The sequence below is a fragment of the Ictalurus furcatus genome, chromosome 5, assembly GCF_023375685.1.
Source record: "Ictalurus furcatus strain D&B chromosome 5, Billie_1.0, whole genome shotgun sequence".
Lineage (NCBI taxonomy): Eukaryota > Metazoa > Chordata > Actinopteri > Siluriformes > Ictaluridae > Ictalurus > Ictalurus furcatus.
In genome coordinates this window covers 5,227,244-5,240,070 of record NC_071259.1, presented here as the reverse complement: position 1 = coordinate 5,240,070, position 12,827 = coordinate 5,227,244, and the positions used below count along the sequence as shown (strand labels likewise).

The 12,827-nt window shown below is 40.8% G+C and overlaps 1 protein-coding gene across 4 annotated transcripts; it reads left to right on the top strand.

Moving 5' to 3' along the window:
• The first annotated feature begins 322 nt into the window (after positions 1 to 322).
• On the top strand, positions 323 to 12,802 carry golm1 (golgi membrane protein 1). Of its 4 annotated transcripts, none has more exons than XM_053624411.1 (10): positions 323 to 433; positions 2,328 to 2,492; positions 5,246 to 5,335; positions 7,701 to 7,755; positions 7,852 to 7,954; positions 8,045 to 8,165; positions 9,063 to 9,234; positions 9,541 to 9,681; positions 9,759 to 9,863; positions 11,408 to 12,802. In XM_053624411.1, exons 2-10 carry the CDS (start codon positions 2,361 to 2,363, stop codon positions 11,518 to 11,520), a joined length of 1,032 nt encoding a protein of 343 aa, XP_053480386.1. In that variant the 5' UTR covers positions 323 to 433; positions 2,328 to 2,360; the 3' UTR covers positions 11,521 to 12,802. The 4 variants fall into 4 exon arrangements, with proteins under 4 accessions (XP_053480386.1, XP_053480384.1, XP_053480387.1 ...); XM_053624409.1 differs by having other exon boundaries at positions 5,246 to 5,425; XM_053624410.1 differs by having other exon boundaries at positions 335 to 389; positions 5,246 to 5,425.
• Positions 12,803 to 12,827: the final 25 nt, after the last annotated feature.

Genomic DNA, 12,827 nt, shown 5'->3' with positions numbered 1-12,827 from the left:
GCAGCGATTGTTGTTCTTTCCCTAACTGTTACTGCAGTGGTTTAATAAAACCTTCTAAATGACTACACAATACATCTCATAAGGTCTATTTAAATAATTATACAAATCAGCAAGGAGCTGACGTGACATAATACAATTCCTGCATTAATATTATTGTGTCTAATGTGCATGTGCTTCACTACGAAATTTAACTGCCATTTATCTTGATACAACTGGCTGTATCTTAAGAAAAAAAGAAGGGGAAAAAAACACTGCACTCAACGTTCACATAAGAGTCGATTCAAAGAGCCGATTCACTCACAAACGATACATCACTACTGTGAGTCAAACGGCGGTTGTTGACGGATGTAAACCTTTGTTCAGCGAAAGCGGATTATCGACATGACTGAGTGCGTTGACCTTAGCTAGCCGATCTGTTTACGCCTGTACTTCGGTAGGATAATGTCTTATATTTTATCTGCCCCATTCTGCAAAATAAACAAATATAATACGAGTGCGATAACTTGGCTGTATGGTTAGCGAGCTAACTTGCTAGTCTGTGCTCGTGCGCTGCTTTATGGGCTGCGTTATTAGCTAGCTTACTTCGCTAATTGCCATTGTTTTTATCGAACTATTTTACACACACGTTCAGGTTTCTGCACACAGATAAGATTTGACTAGTGACTTATGAATGATTTATTGTTCGTCCACAAAGCTAGCGTAATATTCTTGCTCCCCCTTCCTGTATTTCGGTAAATCCCGCCCCCGGGTTAGTATTGGGCAGTATTTCAAACTCCACTGCCGCTCGAGGATTTTAATTGGCGCATTATTTTTGCACAACCAATCACTGCGCAGAAGGCGGGGCATGTCGGGGGTTAGGTTGAGGATAGAGACCAACGCCGCAATTGCTCAGTTGTTGACGTGTTGCTTCCTGTTAGTTAGTAACACGTTTTTTAATGTTAGCCGTCATGTAACAATAGCTTTAATCACGCTTAGTTAATTATATACACTTAGTTGGATAATTTCCAATTGTAAGACTTAATTGGCACTCAAAAGGGTTCAGCCTGAGGATATCACTTCAGTGGTTTTGGCCAATTCACATATCCCTGAAGTGAAATAAACAAAAATAAACACAGCTCTTGTTGTGTTTTACGGTTGCTAAAGAGCCGTACAAAGTTATAATTAATAACAAGTAGACACAATAAGACAGGATAAAAGCTAATAAACATACAAAACCATAATGCCCTTTGCATTTTGTTTCGATATATTCTGACATGAAAAGAAAAAAAAAATACTTTTTTTATAACTGTTTATTAAATAACTATTAAATGTACAATGCTGTGAAAAAGTATTTCTTCTGTTTTTGTGTATATCTCGTACTAAATTGTTTCAGAAATAAATAAATAAAAAACTAAGATAAAACAAAGGTGACCTGAGTAAATACGAAATACAGTTTTTAAATGATATAATGTTATTTATTGAAGCAAAAAAGTTATCCAATACCAACTGGGCCTGTGTGAAAATTTACAAAATCTATAAAATAATCTGTAGTCCATGGGCTAAGACCCTCCCCATGTCAATCCCCCACCCCCAAACACAAGTTGACACGTTCGTGTTACTTGCAAGAATGAACCTGTGTGACCTGTGTGAAGTAGATGACTGTTGATGACACACAAGTAGCTCTGCATGCAGGATGAAAGCATTGAGAAGTGTTTCACTGCATGCAAATGAAAGAAGGAAGGCGAGGTGCGACTACCAGTGTGAGCAAAGGTGTTTCTTTTCGTTGCTTGGTTATCAGCCGCTGAGACTCGTGGTAACAGCGGCAGTGTTTCCACCACAAAAAAAGCAAACCTCATTCGAACACTACAGACTGTGATGCACAGCAATTTATGGGCTACAGTCAGTTTGTATACCTGCAGTATGGTTTGTGAACCTAATCGATTCAAAATCAAACATTTTGAAAGCTTTTGTGTTTGATTGATTAAAGTGAAGTACATCCATAAAATGTGCGCTTTTGTCTCATCATTAATCAGATATAAAGACATTTGTTCAGATAATATCCGAAACCTCAGACCTTGGTTACATCCGGAGCGTGTTATGAGTTGCAGTATGAATAGCGAGGGCTAATATTGCCAAACAGGCTTGATTGTTATTCAGTAGAAATCAGCCAAAACAGGCCAAACAGCTCTTAAGAAAAAAAACAAAAAAACCAACTCCCAGTGCAAATCTGTGAAACTCCACCCAGCTGTCAGATTCAGCATCGCTACAGCGGCGGTGAAGGTTAGGAGCAGTAGAAATCTGACACACGTGAAGCGCTTTCTCTTGATCTGCTTCCTCTGTGCTTGCAGTGCTGCATTGACTGCTGTTTTCGGACCAGAGGGATGATTGGAGCGCTGGTGAACGTCCGGAGAGGAGCACGCTCTCCGCCTTTGCTCACGGTCACCCTCGTCGCTTGCATCCTCCTGTTCGGGTTCAACTACTGGGTGTCCAGCTCGAGAAATGTGGAGCTGCAGGTTTGTCTCGTCTGAGTTCTGATGTACGAGTGTGAATGCTATCGGCTGAGAAACGAAAACTGCACAGTTCTCATCAGTATTAGTATCCAGCGTCTATAAATATGTAAACAGCTCTGGTTTGCTTTGAGCAGAACTGATTGTTTTACTGTCCTGCTTTCCATCTTCAGCAGAAATGAAAACATGGTTATCTCTTGTTTATTTTACACAGGCTGGGTGCAGATGTAATATTATACACTAGTAGGTTTGGAAACCCGGCAGCTGTGTTTGTATTTACATGGACACGTCTGCACGCACACAGAAATTGTACTGTTTGTGCCCCCGACATGTAGCTAAGAAATATCACATTATTATTTAACGGGGGGGGGGGGGAGGAGCCCAAAGAGCCCAAAGAGCCCAAAGAGCCCAAATGCAGTTTTACACATTTGACAATAGAGTTCCTTATTTGAAAGTGATTAGACATGCTAGCTGGATATAGATTTGTTTAGCTAGCTAAGATATTTTTCTCTGACTTACATAATGAGGTTTGATATTAAGAAAACATTTAACTTTAATGGATCTTGTCTCTATAGCCACGGACTGAGGTTGTGTAAAGTTACAGCCTGAATGAAATCGGGCAAGACCGGAGTTTGAGCCAAGAAATGAATAATAATGGAATTTTTTTTATTAATATTTATTTATTATTTATTGTTAAGGTAGGAAGTTTTTATTTAAGCAGCTCAAATCAGAGTATCTGTCCTGGATGATGTTTTCGGTTGCGCTTTCATTTCCTAGCACAATACTGTCCATTTCTGGTGCGCGTTTTTTGTTTCTCAAACTGTTTCAGAGCACTGGCAATAAATACGACCAGAGATGGCACCGATCCGATACACAGAATTGATATGTGGCTGAGGCTAGCCATAAAAAAAAAAAAAAAAAAATGGATCAGATAGTGGAGGGAAAAAAAAGAATGAATTTGTCACAATCCAAATCCTGTAAGAAATGGAAAAGATTGGAATTGGGTTTGAAAAGCCTCACACATCCGGGGTTGGGGGTTCGAATCCTACCTCAGCCTGTGTGTATGTGTTTCCTCCCCCAGTCCAAAGACATGCAGTGTAGGCTGATTGGCATCTCTAAATTGTCCGTAGTGTGCGAGTGTGTGTGATTGTGCCCTGCTATGGCTGTCCCCTGCTTTGTGCCCCTGGGATAGGCTCCAGGCACCCCCACAACCCTGTGTAGAATAAGCGGTATCGAAAATGGATGGATTGAATATCCATATCAGTCAACACTCATGGTTTCATTATTCGTATCAGGGAATGTGGTATTGTGCCATCTCAAAATATACCCAAAAATAAAAAATGGCAAAAATCTCAAACCCCTAATTCCCCTTATTTCTCAAAAGGTTTCTAAAACAATTGAGGTCTGGGGATTTTCCAGAGCAAGTTGAAAAATCACACCCAGACACTTTACCCCAGTGGTTCTCACAGTGGATCTGGAGGGTGCGCAAATTGTTTTCAAGAAAAAAAAAAACACAGATAGGGCATCATTTTGGTACTAGGTGTATTTTATTTCTTTTCAAATAGGATGTGCATAAATGGAAAAACTCTGCGTTTTCTCTCCCTCTGTATTTTCTTTTTGCTGGGGAGAGGCGGAGCTTAGCCTGCCTTTTATCTAGAGCAGTGTTGCCAATTTAGCGACTTTTCAGACCCCTTTAGCGACTTGCGACAAATCTAGCGACTTTTTGGACAAACCTTAGCAACTTTCCAAATGTCACCAGTACTGTCCTGCAAACCCGAGGTCTTTCTTTCCCGCTGCACTCGCACCTCAGTGAGTGGCTGAGAGCCGGAGATTTAAAAATGTCACGGATAACGAGACGTGCCCTTCGTCCCAATTTACATCATTCGTATGCGAATGTTCTTAGGACGCAAGACAAATGTAACACAACATGATTTACATGTAAAATAGTACATGTTATTACAACCTAGTTCTCTTGTTCAAAGTAGCTGTAGTTTTCGGAAGCATTTTTGATCATTCATGTTCCATATCTGTCCGTTATATAGCTTTATAAAAGTCGTAAGTAATTATTTTTTTAAAGTTATGAAAAGTAATTTAAAAAAGTACAAAAACACAAAAGTGAAAAAAAACCTATCTATCTATCTCTCAATAACAGATTATAGATAAGGTTATATATAGATAGATTTTATATAGAATAGATAATCATTATACCTGGTCTCCTCCAAAATGGTGGTGGTTGGGGGGGGGGGGGTGTGTGTGTGTGACATGATGGGGAGGCTTGGGGAGCTTTAGTTACAAAAGGTCGAGAACCTCTGCTTTACACCATACAGGAATGATGGAGCATCAGTGTTGTGTCAGGCTTGGACATGAAGCACAAGAGTTTTACAAACAAGCAGACCCTTCACTTTTAGGCTGAAGTCCATATGTCCAGGTGCATAAGTCGCTGTTATATGTTGGGTATTGAGTTTGGTGACCGTACAGTCAGTATGTGGACCTGTATTCAATACAGGATAACACAAAGTGCTACTTTGAGAACTGTAGGCAAATGACAGGACTTAATGCAAATGCTGTCTACAAGCGCAGGAGACCATGAGAACGTAATCGTGCTCATCGTCATCAGTCTCTCAGTGATTGAATCATAATATCGTGTGTGATGGATGTCTATTGTGTTTTTATTTATTTTACATTGTATATTACTCACCATCCCTGCCATAACCAGGAAGTAAGTTGTCATTTCTAATCAGGCGTGTTTGTGTGTTTAGACTAAGCTGCTGGAGCTGGAGGAAGCTGTGAGGCGGGCGGCGGCCGAGAGGGCACGGGAGCAGGTGGGCCGGACCGCGGCGGAGGAACAAGTACGCAGGCAAACAGAACAGCTGGCCCTCTTGGAGGGAGCTCACCAGAGACGGCAGCAGAGCGCCCTGAGCTTGTGGAAACAAGAGAAGGTATGTACAGTGGGGGAAATAAGTATTGAACGCGTCAACATTTTTTTTTCTTCAGTAAATATATTTCCAGTGAGGTTATTCACATGACATTTTCACTAGAGTTTAACTCAAGAAATCCGCACATATAAAGAAATCCAAACATTAAAGTCCATAAATGAAGTTATGTGTAATAAAGAGGAATGACACAGGAAAAAAGTACTGAACACGCTAACTGAAATGTATTTAATACTTAGTGGAGGAGCTTTTCTTTATAACGACTGCTTCAAGACATACAGTTTCCTGTATGAAGAAATTAATGGGCCGCAGTATTCAGATGTGATTTTGGTCCATTCTTCTAAACATATTGTCTTTAAATCTTACTCAATTGGATTTAAGTCAGGTGATTGACTGAGCCGTTCTAACACCTTGATTTTTTTTTCCCCCCTGAAACCAATTGAGAGTTTCCTTTGCTGTATACTTTGGATTGTTGTCCTGCTGGAAGGTCCGCCCACGTCTCATCTTCATCATCCTGGTGAATGACAGCAGATTCTTTTCAAGGATCTCCTGGTAAAGGGATCCATTCATCGTTCCTTCAATTATATGAAGTCTGCCAGTACCATGTGATGAAAAACAGCCCCACACCATGATGCTTCCACCTCCAAACTTCACTGTTGGTATAGTGTTTTTAGGGTGATGTGCAGTGCTATTTCTTCTCCAAACATGGTGTGTAGTGTGACAGCCAAAAAGTTCAATTTTGCTCTCGTGTGACCAGACTACACTCTCCCAGTATTTCATAGGCTGGTCCAAATGCATTGTAGCAAACTTTAAACAAACTTCGACATGCCATTTATTTAGTAATGGAGTCTAGCGGGGTGAGCGTGAGCAGTGGAGTGCATTGACTATTGTTTTCTTTGTGACGATGGCACCTGCTGCCTCCAAGTGTTTCTGGAGCTCTTTCTGAGTGGTCCTTGGCTCTTGGGCTACTCTTCTGACTCTCTGGTCAGAAATCTTGTGAGGAGCACCTGTACATGGCCGGTTGATGATGGACTGATGTTGCTTCCGTTTGCGGATAACGGCCCCAATGGTGATTACTGGAGGATTCAGAAGTTTTGAAATACGTCTGTATCCGATTCCATGTTTCGTAACAACAATAAGATTGCGAAGGTCTTGGGAGAGCGGTTTGCTTTTACCCATCATGAGGTGTTTCTTGTGTGACACCTTGGTAACGAAAAGCCTTTTTATAGACCATTAATTTACTAACCCAGCTAATATTAATTTGCACAGATAGGAGGTATAATTACTTACGGATTTCAGCTGGTTCCTCGCCTTAGCTTGGAGAACTGCTTTTTCTTAGCGTGTTCAATACTTTTTTTCCTGTGTCATTCCACTTTATTACACCTAACTATTTATGGACTTGAATGTTGTGAATTCTTTATATTTGCAGATTTCTCAAGTCAATATTGATGTCTGGTGAATAACCTCATTGGTAATATATTTTTTATATATGTACTGAAAAAAATGTTGACGCGTTCAATACTTGTTTCCCCCACTGTATATGTGAGAGTTAGGTGAGCTTGCATACACACTCATACACACGCTATTTTGAGGTGTCCACAGTAACACAAGGTGCGTCTCCATCAGCTCCCTAGTTTGTGAATCAGTATATAGTGTACACGAGTTCGGACCCTGGCTCACTACACATTGATGACTCATTTTCTGGCAACATGGCTATGTATTCGCATGCGTCACCACTGGCATTTATTAAAAACGGGCAGGACCGATATTCTTCTGACATTATGTCGTCTAAATTTATTCGCTTAATCACAAAACTTTCTGTCATGGGACTTCAAGCAGGATCGTAGGCTAGCTAGTGGATTTAAAAAAAAAAAAAAAAAATCATTAAACACTTAAAAGTCGTTAGACTCAAACAGACCGTATATAGAACGTCAAATAAAGTAAAAAATCGCCAACGTAAGTAATCAGTTGAGAGCCGCAACAACGATAACAAGCTACTTACATTTATAGAAGTTGGCTGAAAGTTTGGCCACCGTAATTTATTTATTTATTTATAAAGAGCTGAAAGGCTTCAGAAAACATGATGTCACTTCCAGTAAGGGAACATAGTGAGGATTGATTCTACATGGTTTTGCGATGCATTGTGGAATTTTATTTATTTATTTATTTATTACGGCATGAATGGGTTTTTAATTTTCACATTAATTAATTGTTAGTTACATAAAAATGACAAAGCACCACCTGTTATGTTTTGTTCCTCATATAGCATGTTTTCTCGTAGGAGAGTCTACTGCTCAACATCTCTTCCACTGCTAAAACTGTTCAGGATATGAAAAGTAAGTTCGCTCTGTGCCATTCTCTGCTGCATCAGTCCTACAATATCACGTTCCCTTTTGCCCAACAAACAACTCTGCACTCCTCTCCCTCTCTAGACCAGATGAAGAGTCTGCGCGAGGACCTCAGTAAGGTGCAGAAGGAGCTGCAGTCATGCCAGAACAACATGAACACACTGAATAAGAAACTCACCTACGACATGTGAGTGTGCCACAGTGCCGTGTAGATTCTTCTAGCGTAATATAGCGTGATAGTCATGATCACTGTGTGTATGTATGTGTGCGCATGCAGGACTCAGTGTAACACGCAGATATTAGCCCAGAAGGAGGAGTGTAATGAAAAGGTCGCAGCAGCCAAACTGGAGGTCCAGAAGAAGTATGAGAAGCAAAATGCAGCAGCAGCTGCTGTTCAGGTAAACCAGCAACCAGCTCAGTTGTTTGTTTTTTTTCCGGCCATTTTAAGGGCTGTCTCAATTGCAAAATCTTTCCAGTGCACTGGAACGTTCGCGCCCTAAAAAAACCCCCACAACATGTTCCCTTACTACAAACTGTCATATTTTCTGAAGCCTCATCACAACAAAACTTTGATGTTGGCTTGACAAAACCAGTCTGAAAGTTTAAAATACTTCAGTTTGAAATCTGAAGATGGATAGATAGACAGACAGGGTGCCAATACTTGTAGAGTTGAATAGATAGGTAGATATATAGATAGATAGGGTGAAAATACTTGTAGAGTTGAGTAGATAGATAGTGACAATACCTATAGAGTTTATTAGATAGATAGGGTGACAATACTTGTAGAGTTGACTAGATGGATAGATAGGGTGTAAATCTAAAGTGCCTGCCCTAAACCAGGGTTCTCAAACCTTTTACAGCCACTTAAAACGTAAAATATATTTCACGGACCCCTCTGAACAAACTATTCACTTATTAGGTTCATCATTTAAGTGTGTCTACAATAATATTTTGGTGATTTACTGGAGCCATAAAGCTTTATATTCCTGAACTTTCCACATGAATTCTAAGTTGACGTTATTTCCAGGCTAATAAATATGCTCAGTGATAAATAGAAAAACTTTGATATTAACAGATTGTGATTATCACCGCCTCCCTGGCTATACTTCATGGACCCCCACTGTTCTAAACATCCAGCGGTCCACACTACATTTTAAAAAGAAGCAGCAGCATAGCCATAGAGAAGAAGATTTCCCCCCCCTACTGTAGAGGTTATTAATAAAACACTTTATCACTCATTGAGTTTTCCAACGTGAACATGCGTCTCGAATCTCTCCCGTCTGTCTCGTCTGTAGCCTGGCGTTGACGCCACTCAGAAAGCAGTCGTCTCTAAACCCGTGTCAGAAGTGCTCGCTGGAAACGACTCGGCGGAAAACGCCGGAAAACCCCTGAAGAGAGAACCAGCTCCAGGAACCAAGCCCAAAACTGATGATCACCTTGAAACCAATGAGATTCCACAAGATCAAGGTATGCAGAATAAACATTACGGTAAAAATATTATTCAAGGATTTATAATATTTGCATATTTAAAGACAAATAAAAATCCACAGCCATTTTCCAAACATGACTGTCCTCGTTGAATGTAAGAAGGAAACACTTTGTTCTGTGTTCTATTTAATATATGAGAATTAAGTATGTGGTCTAAAAGGGATAGTGCAGTAAGTAATTTGAGCAACTGAAGGAATTTGACTTTCCCTTGCAATATTGTGAGTTTAGGCATCAGTATGTACATCGCTGTAATTTCTCCCTTTCCATTTCGTCTCCACATTAAAGCTGTTCTAACCGCGAATGATTCAGACAAGCTGGAGTTGCCATCCATCCCCTTACTGCCCAAGCAGAACAGCACCCTGAACAGCCTAACCAATGCCATGGAAGGAGTGATGGACATTAAAGGAGGAGACTCGAAGGATGCAGGTAAGAACGAATGAAATTGTATACTCCATCCCTGTTTCAGCTCACACACACACAGCTCACACTCTTTCCCTGTGCAGATGCTCTTTTAGACGCCGCTGCGGTCGCTAACGTGAAAGAAGAAGAAGACGCCATAGAATACGACAACGAAGGCGAGATTGAGAAACGGCTGTCTAAGCTAAAAGGTGCAAATCGCCGTGATTTAATTCTTTTGGAAAATATTCCAATAAACATTCAGTGCTGTGGGTACAGCAGTGAAGGAAAACGCTAAAGTTAATATTGATTCTATAGTACTGACCAAGGGTAAGAGCTGAAATAGCAGGAAATCAGTTGGACTCGGGTCTCGGTCGTTCTCGCAGGGACGTTTGGATGGCGGCAAAACAAGAATCGAATTAAACGCAGAGAAAACAAACGGCGGAGGATTGGCAAATGGCGGTTGGGTGAACTCCATGGATGAACACGCGCTTTACATTTAACAGAATGAAAATGAAGAGTGCGTACAAGTTTGTAAGCTTGCGAAGTTGTTCTCACTCTTTAGTGGGAAGACACTGGGTGTGGCAAGAGAAAGTGCTCATTTACATGTACGTTTACGGTATTTGGCAGACACCCTTATCCAGAACGACTTGCAGAAGTGTGTTGAAGATAGGTGATTTGAGGTAAGTGGGTGCTGGTCCATTTTTGGCTTTGTAGGCAAGCATGCGAGTTTTAAATCTGATGCAGGTAGCTACAGGAAGCCAGTGGACATAGCGTAGAAACAGGGTGGTGTGGGAGAAGGTCGAAAAGAAGTCGGCAGCTGGATTCTGGATGAGTTGCAGAGGTACGAATGGCACTCGGAGGAAGACCAGCCAGGAGTGAATTGCACTAGTCCAGTCTCGAAATGACGAGTGAGCGGCCTGTGTGGATAGAAACGGACGAATCCTGCTGATGTTGTAAAGGAGAAATCGACCCAAGCGCGTCAGATTAGCAATGTGAGAGGAAAAGGACAGTCGGTTGTCCATGGTTACCCCAAGGTTGCGTGCAGTAACCGAAGGTGGGATCGGAGAGTTGTCCAGAGAGATCACAAGATCCTGACGTGGTGATGAATCACCTGGGATGGACAGCAGTTCGGTTTTGCTGGGATTATGTTTCCGCTGCCATCCACAATGAGACCTGAGCAGAAACAAGACTTACAAAGCTCCGCCCCCGAGACATTTTTCCGCTCGAGGCAAGATTCCACAACCTTACGCGTACACAAATCCATCATTAAAAAAAAGTCATGATGTCAGAATACGAATGGGAGTAAATTAAATTAAAGTGTAATACTTATCAGAGTTGCACTAGGGTTGCTATAGTGATGTAAATAACAGTGGTGAAAAACAGCCTCAACAAAAACCCGCTGTACATCCATGGGCTTGTTTTTGTCAGATTACGTATTAAGACAGATACATCAGCTGAACTTGTGGTATTTCATTATCATTCGTATGGATTCAAAAAAAATCTTTGTGGTTTCCGAGATAGTCCTCATTGCAAAAGTCCAGGGGGTGGAGCTGGATCTAACTCCTCCTATAAACCTGACTCTAACCCCTAACCCATAAAATCTTGTACAAAAGCAACACTTCAGTCTGAAACACAGAGTCGCCTCCACCCCGTGGACGTTTAGTGCTGCAGTGAGGGCTACTTGGTGTGTCCTGTTGTATCATTTTTAGCCTTTTAAATCGAGTGTGTTCATGCGATCGGCTGTTGTTTGCAGACGATAAAGCAGCTGCGCAGGAGTTTGATGAGGAGCTGGCCGACTACAACGGCGACGATGAGAACGAACCCGAATTCGAAGCTGACAAACAAGCAGAGCTCGCCAAGGTCTAACACACACGCACACAGAGACTTACACTTGTGCCTGAGGAGTGGGGTTAACCCTCCATTCAGTTCCTGCTGGGTTCAACAGTTCTAACCCCAGATCGCTTAACCGCCGTTTGTATGATGGCGAGCAGGCACGGAATTTACGTTACTGCTCAGTTTCGCTGACGTTTCTCCTCACGCACACCGAGTCTCTCACCTCTGGTTGCACATCACAATGTTGAACAGGTTGGAACACCGAACCATATTCCTAAAGCTGGAGTCTTTTATTGTTTTTATACGCTGCACTGAAATCTGGAAGTTTCACATGGTCAAATCTCTTCTCTGTTTCAACTCCTAACGCTGAGTAGCGTACTAGAACCGCTGCCAAGTGAACCTTCTGCTCTCACGGTCTGCTGTAAATGGTGGAAAAGGGCGGAGAAACAACATTTGATTTTTCAAAATGAGCAACATGTCAAATGAGAACAATGACCAGGTGTCAAATTAGAAGCAAAAATGTTTGGGGTTTGTTTGTTTGGTTTTTTTTTTAAATCGAGGGTTCCTATGCAAACAGTTCGTACTTGTGTGTAGTGCAAGAGTTTTTTTACATGTTTACATTGTGTGCGTGATTTGAGACGTAACCCAAGAGTTACAATATGTAACATTACTAGCTCCGTTATAATGCGGAAATAAAATCTAGGATATGCTGAAGTTGAATATTTTCCCATAATGGCATGCCATGAAATTTTTTTTTTTTAATCCCATTATACCACAGAAATTCAAATAGCCTCAGCAACCATTTTTCTCTCTCGAAGTTAATAATACAACCGACACTGGAGACTCCTTCCATAAATGTTAAATAAACATTTAAGAGTGTAAATATTTTCTTAATAATATATTTAGAACCAAGCAGATGTTTTCAAAACACTGAAAATCTGATCAATGTAGAATTTTTTTTTAATAATATTTTAGTTAATGATGTTAATCAATGCAAGAAGCTTTTGCTCTGAGAAGAGGTTTGATTGATGAAACTCCCACAATCTAAGTGCAGATCTTTCTAGAAATCATGCTAATCTGAATGTATGTACAATTGATCAAAGTATGGTCATTAACTTATTACCATTTTGCTGAAATCGGTAACATTGCAGTTGATTGTGTGCTTGTTAGGAACCTCTTAGTCGACACAAGTTCAGAAAAAAAATTAAGCTAAACTGTATTTAAAGCCAAGCTTTATAGTGGGGAAGTTCTGTTGCGTTTATGAAAATTGTTCGGATTAAGAATTGTCAATAAAACCTAATACCAAATAACTGTCTTTTGGTAGTTGTGTGTTTTTTCTT

Bases quoted from the DNA above. Each gene is read 5' to 3' on its own strand.
- golm1 (XM_053624409.1), top strand. From the start codon at position 2,361: ATGATTGGAGCGCTGGTGAACGTCCGGAGAGGAGCACGCTCTCCGCCT. The intron at 7,756-7,851 runs GTAAGTTCGCTC...CTCCCTCTCTAG, and splicing joins AACTGTTCAGGATATGAAAA to ACCAGATGAAGAGTCTGCGC. The intron at 7,955-8,044 runs GTGAGTGTGCCA...GTGCGCATGCAG, and splicing joins AAGAAACTCACCTACGACAT to GACTCAGTGTAACACGCAGA.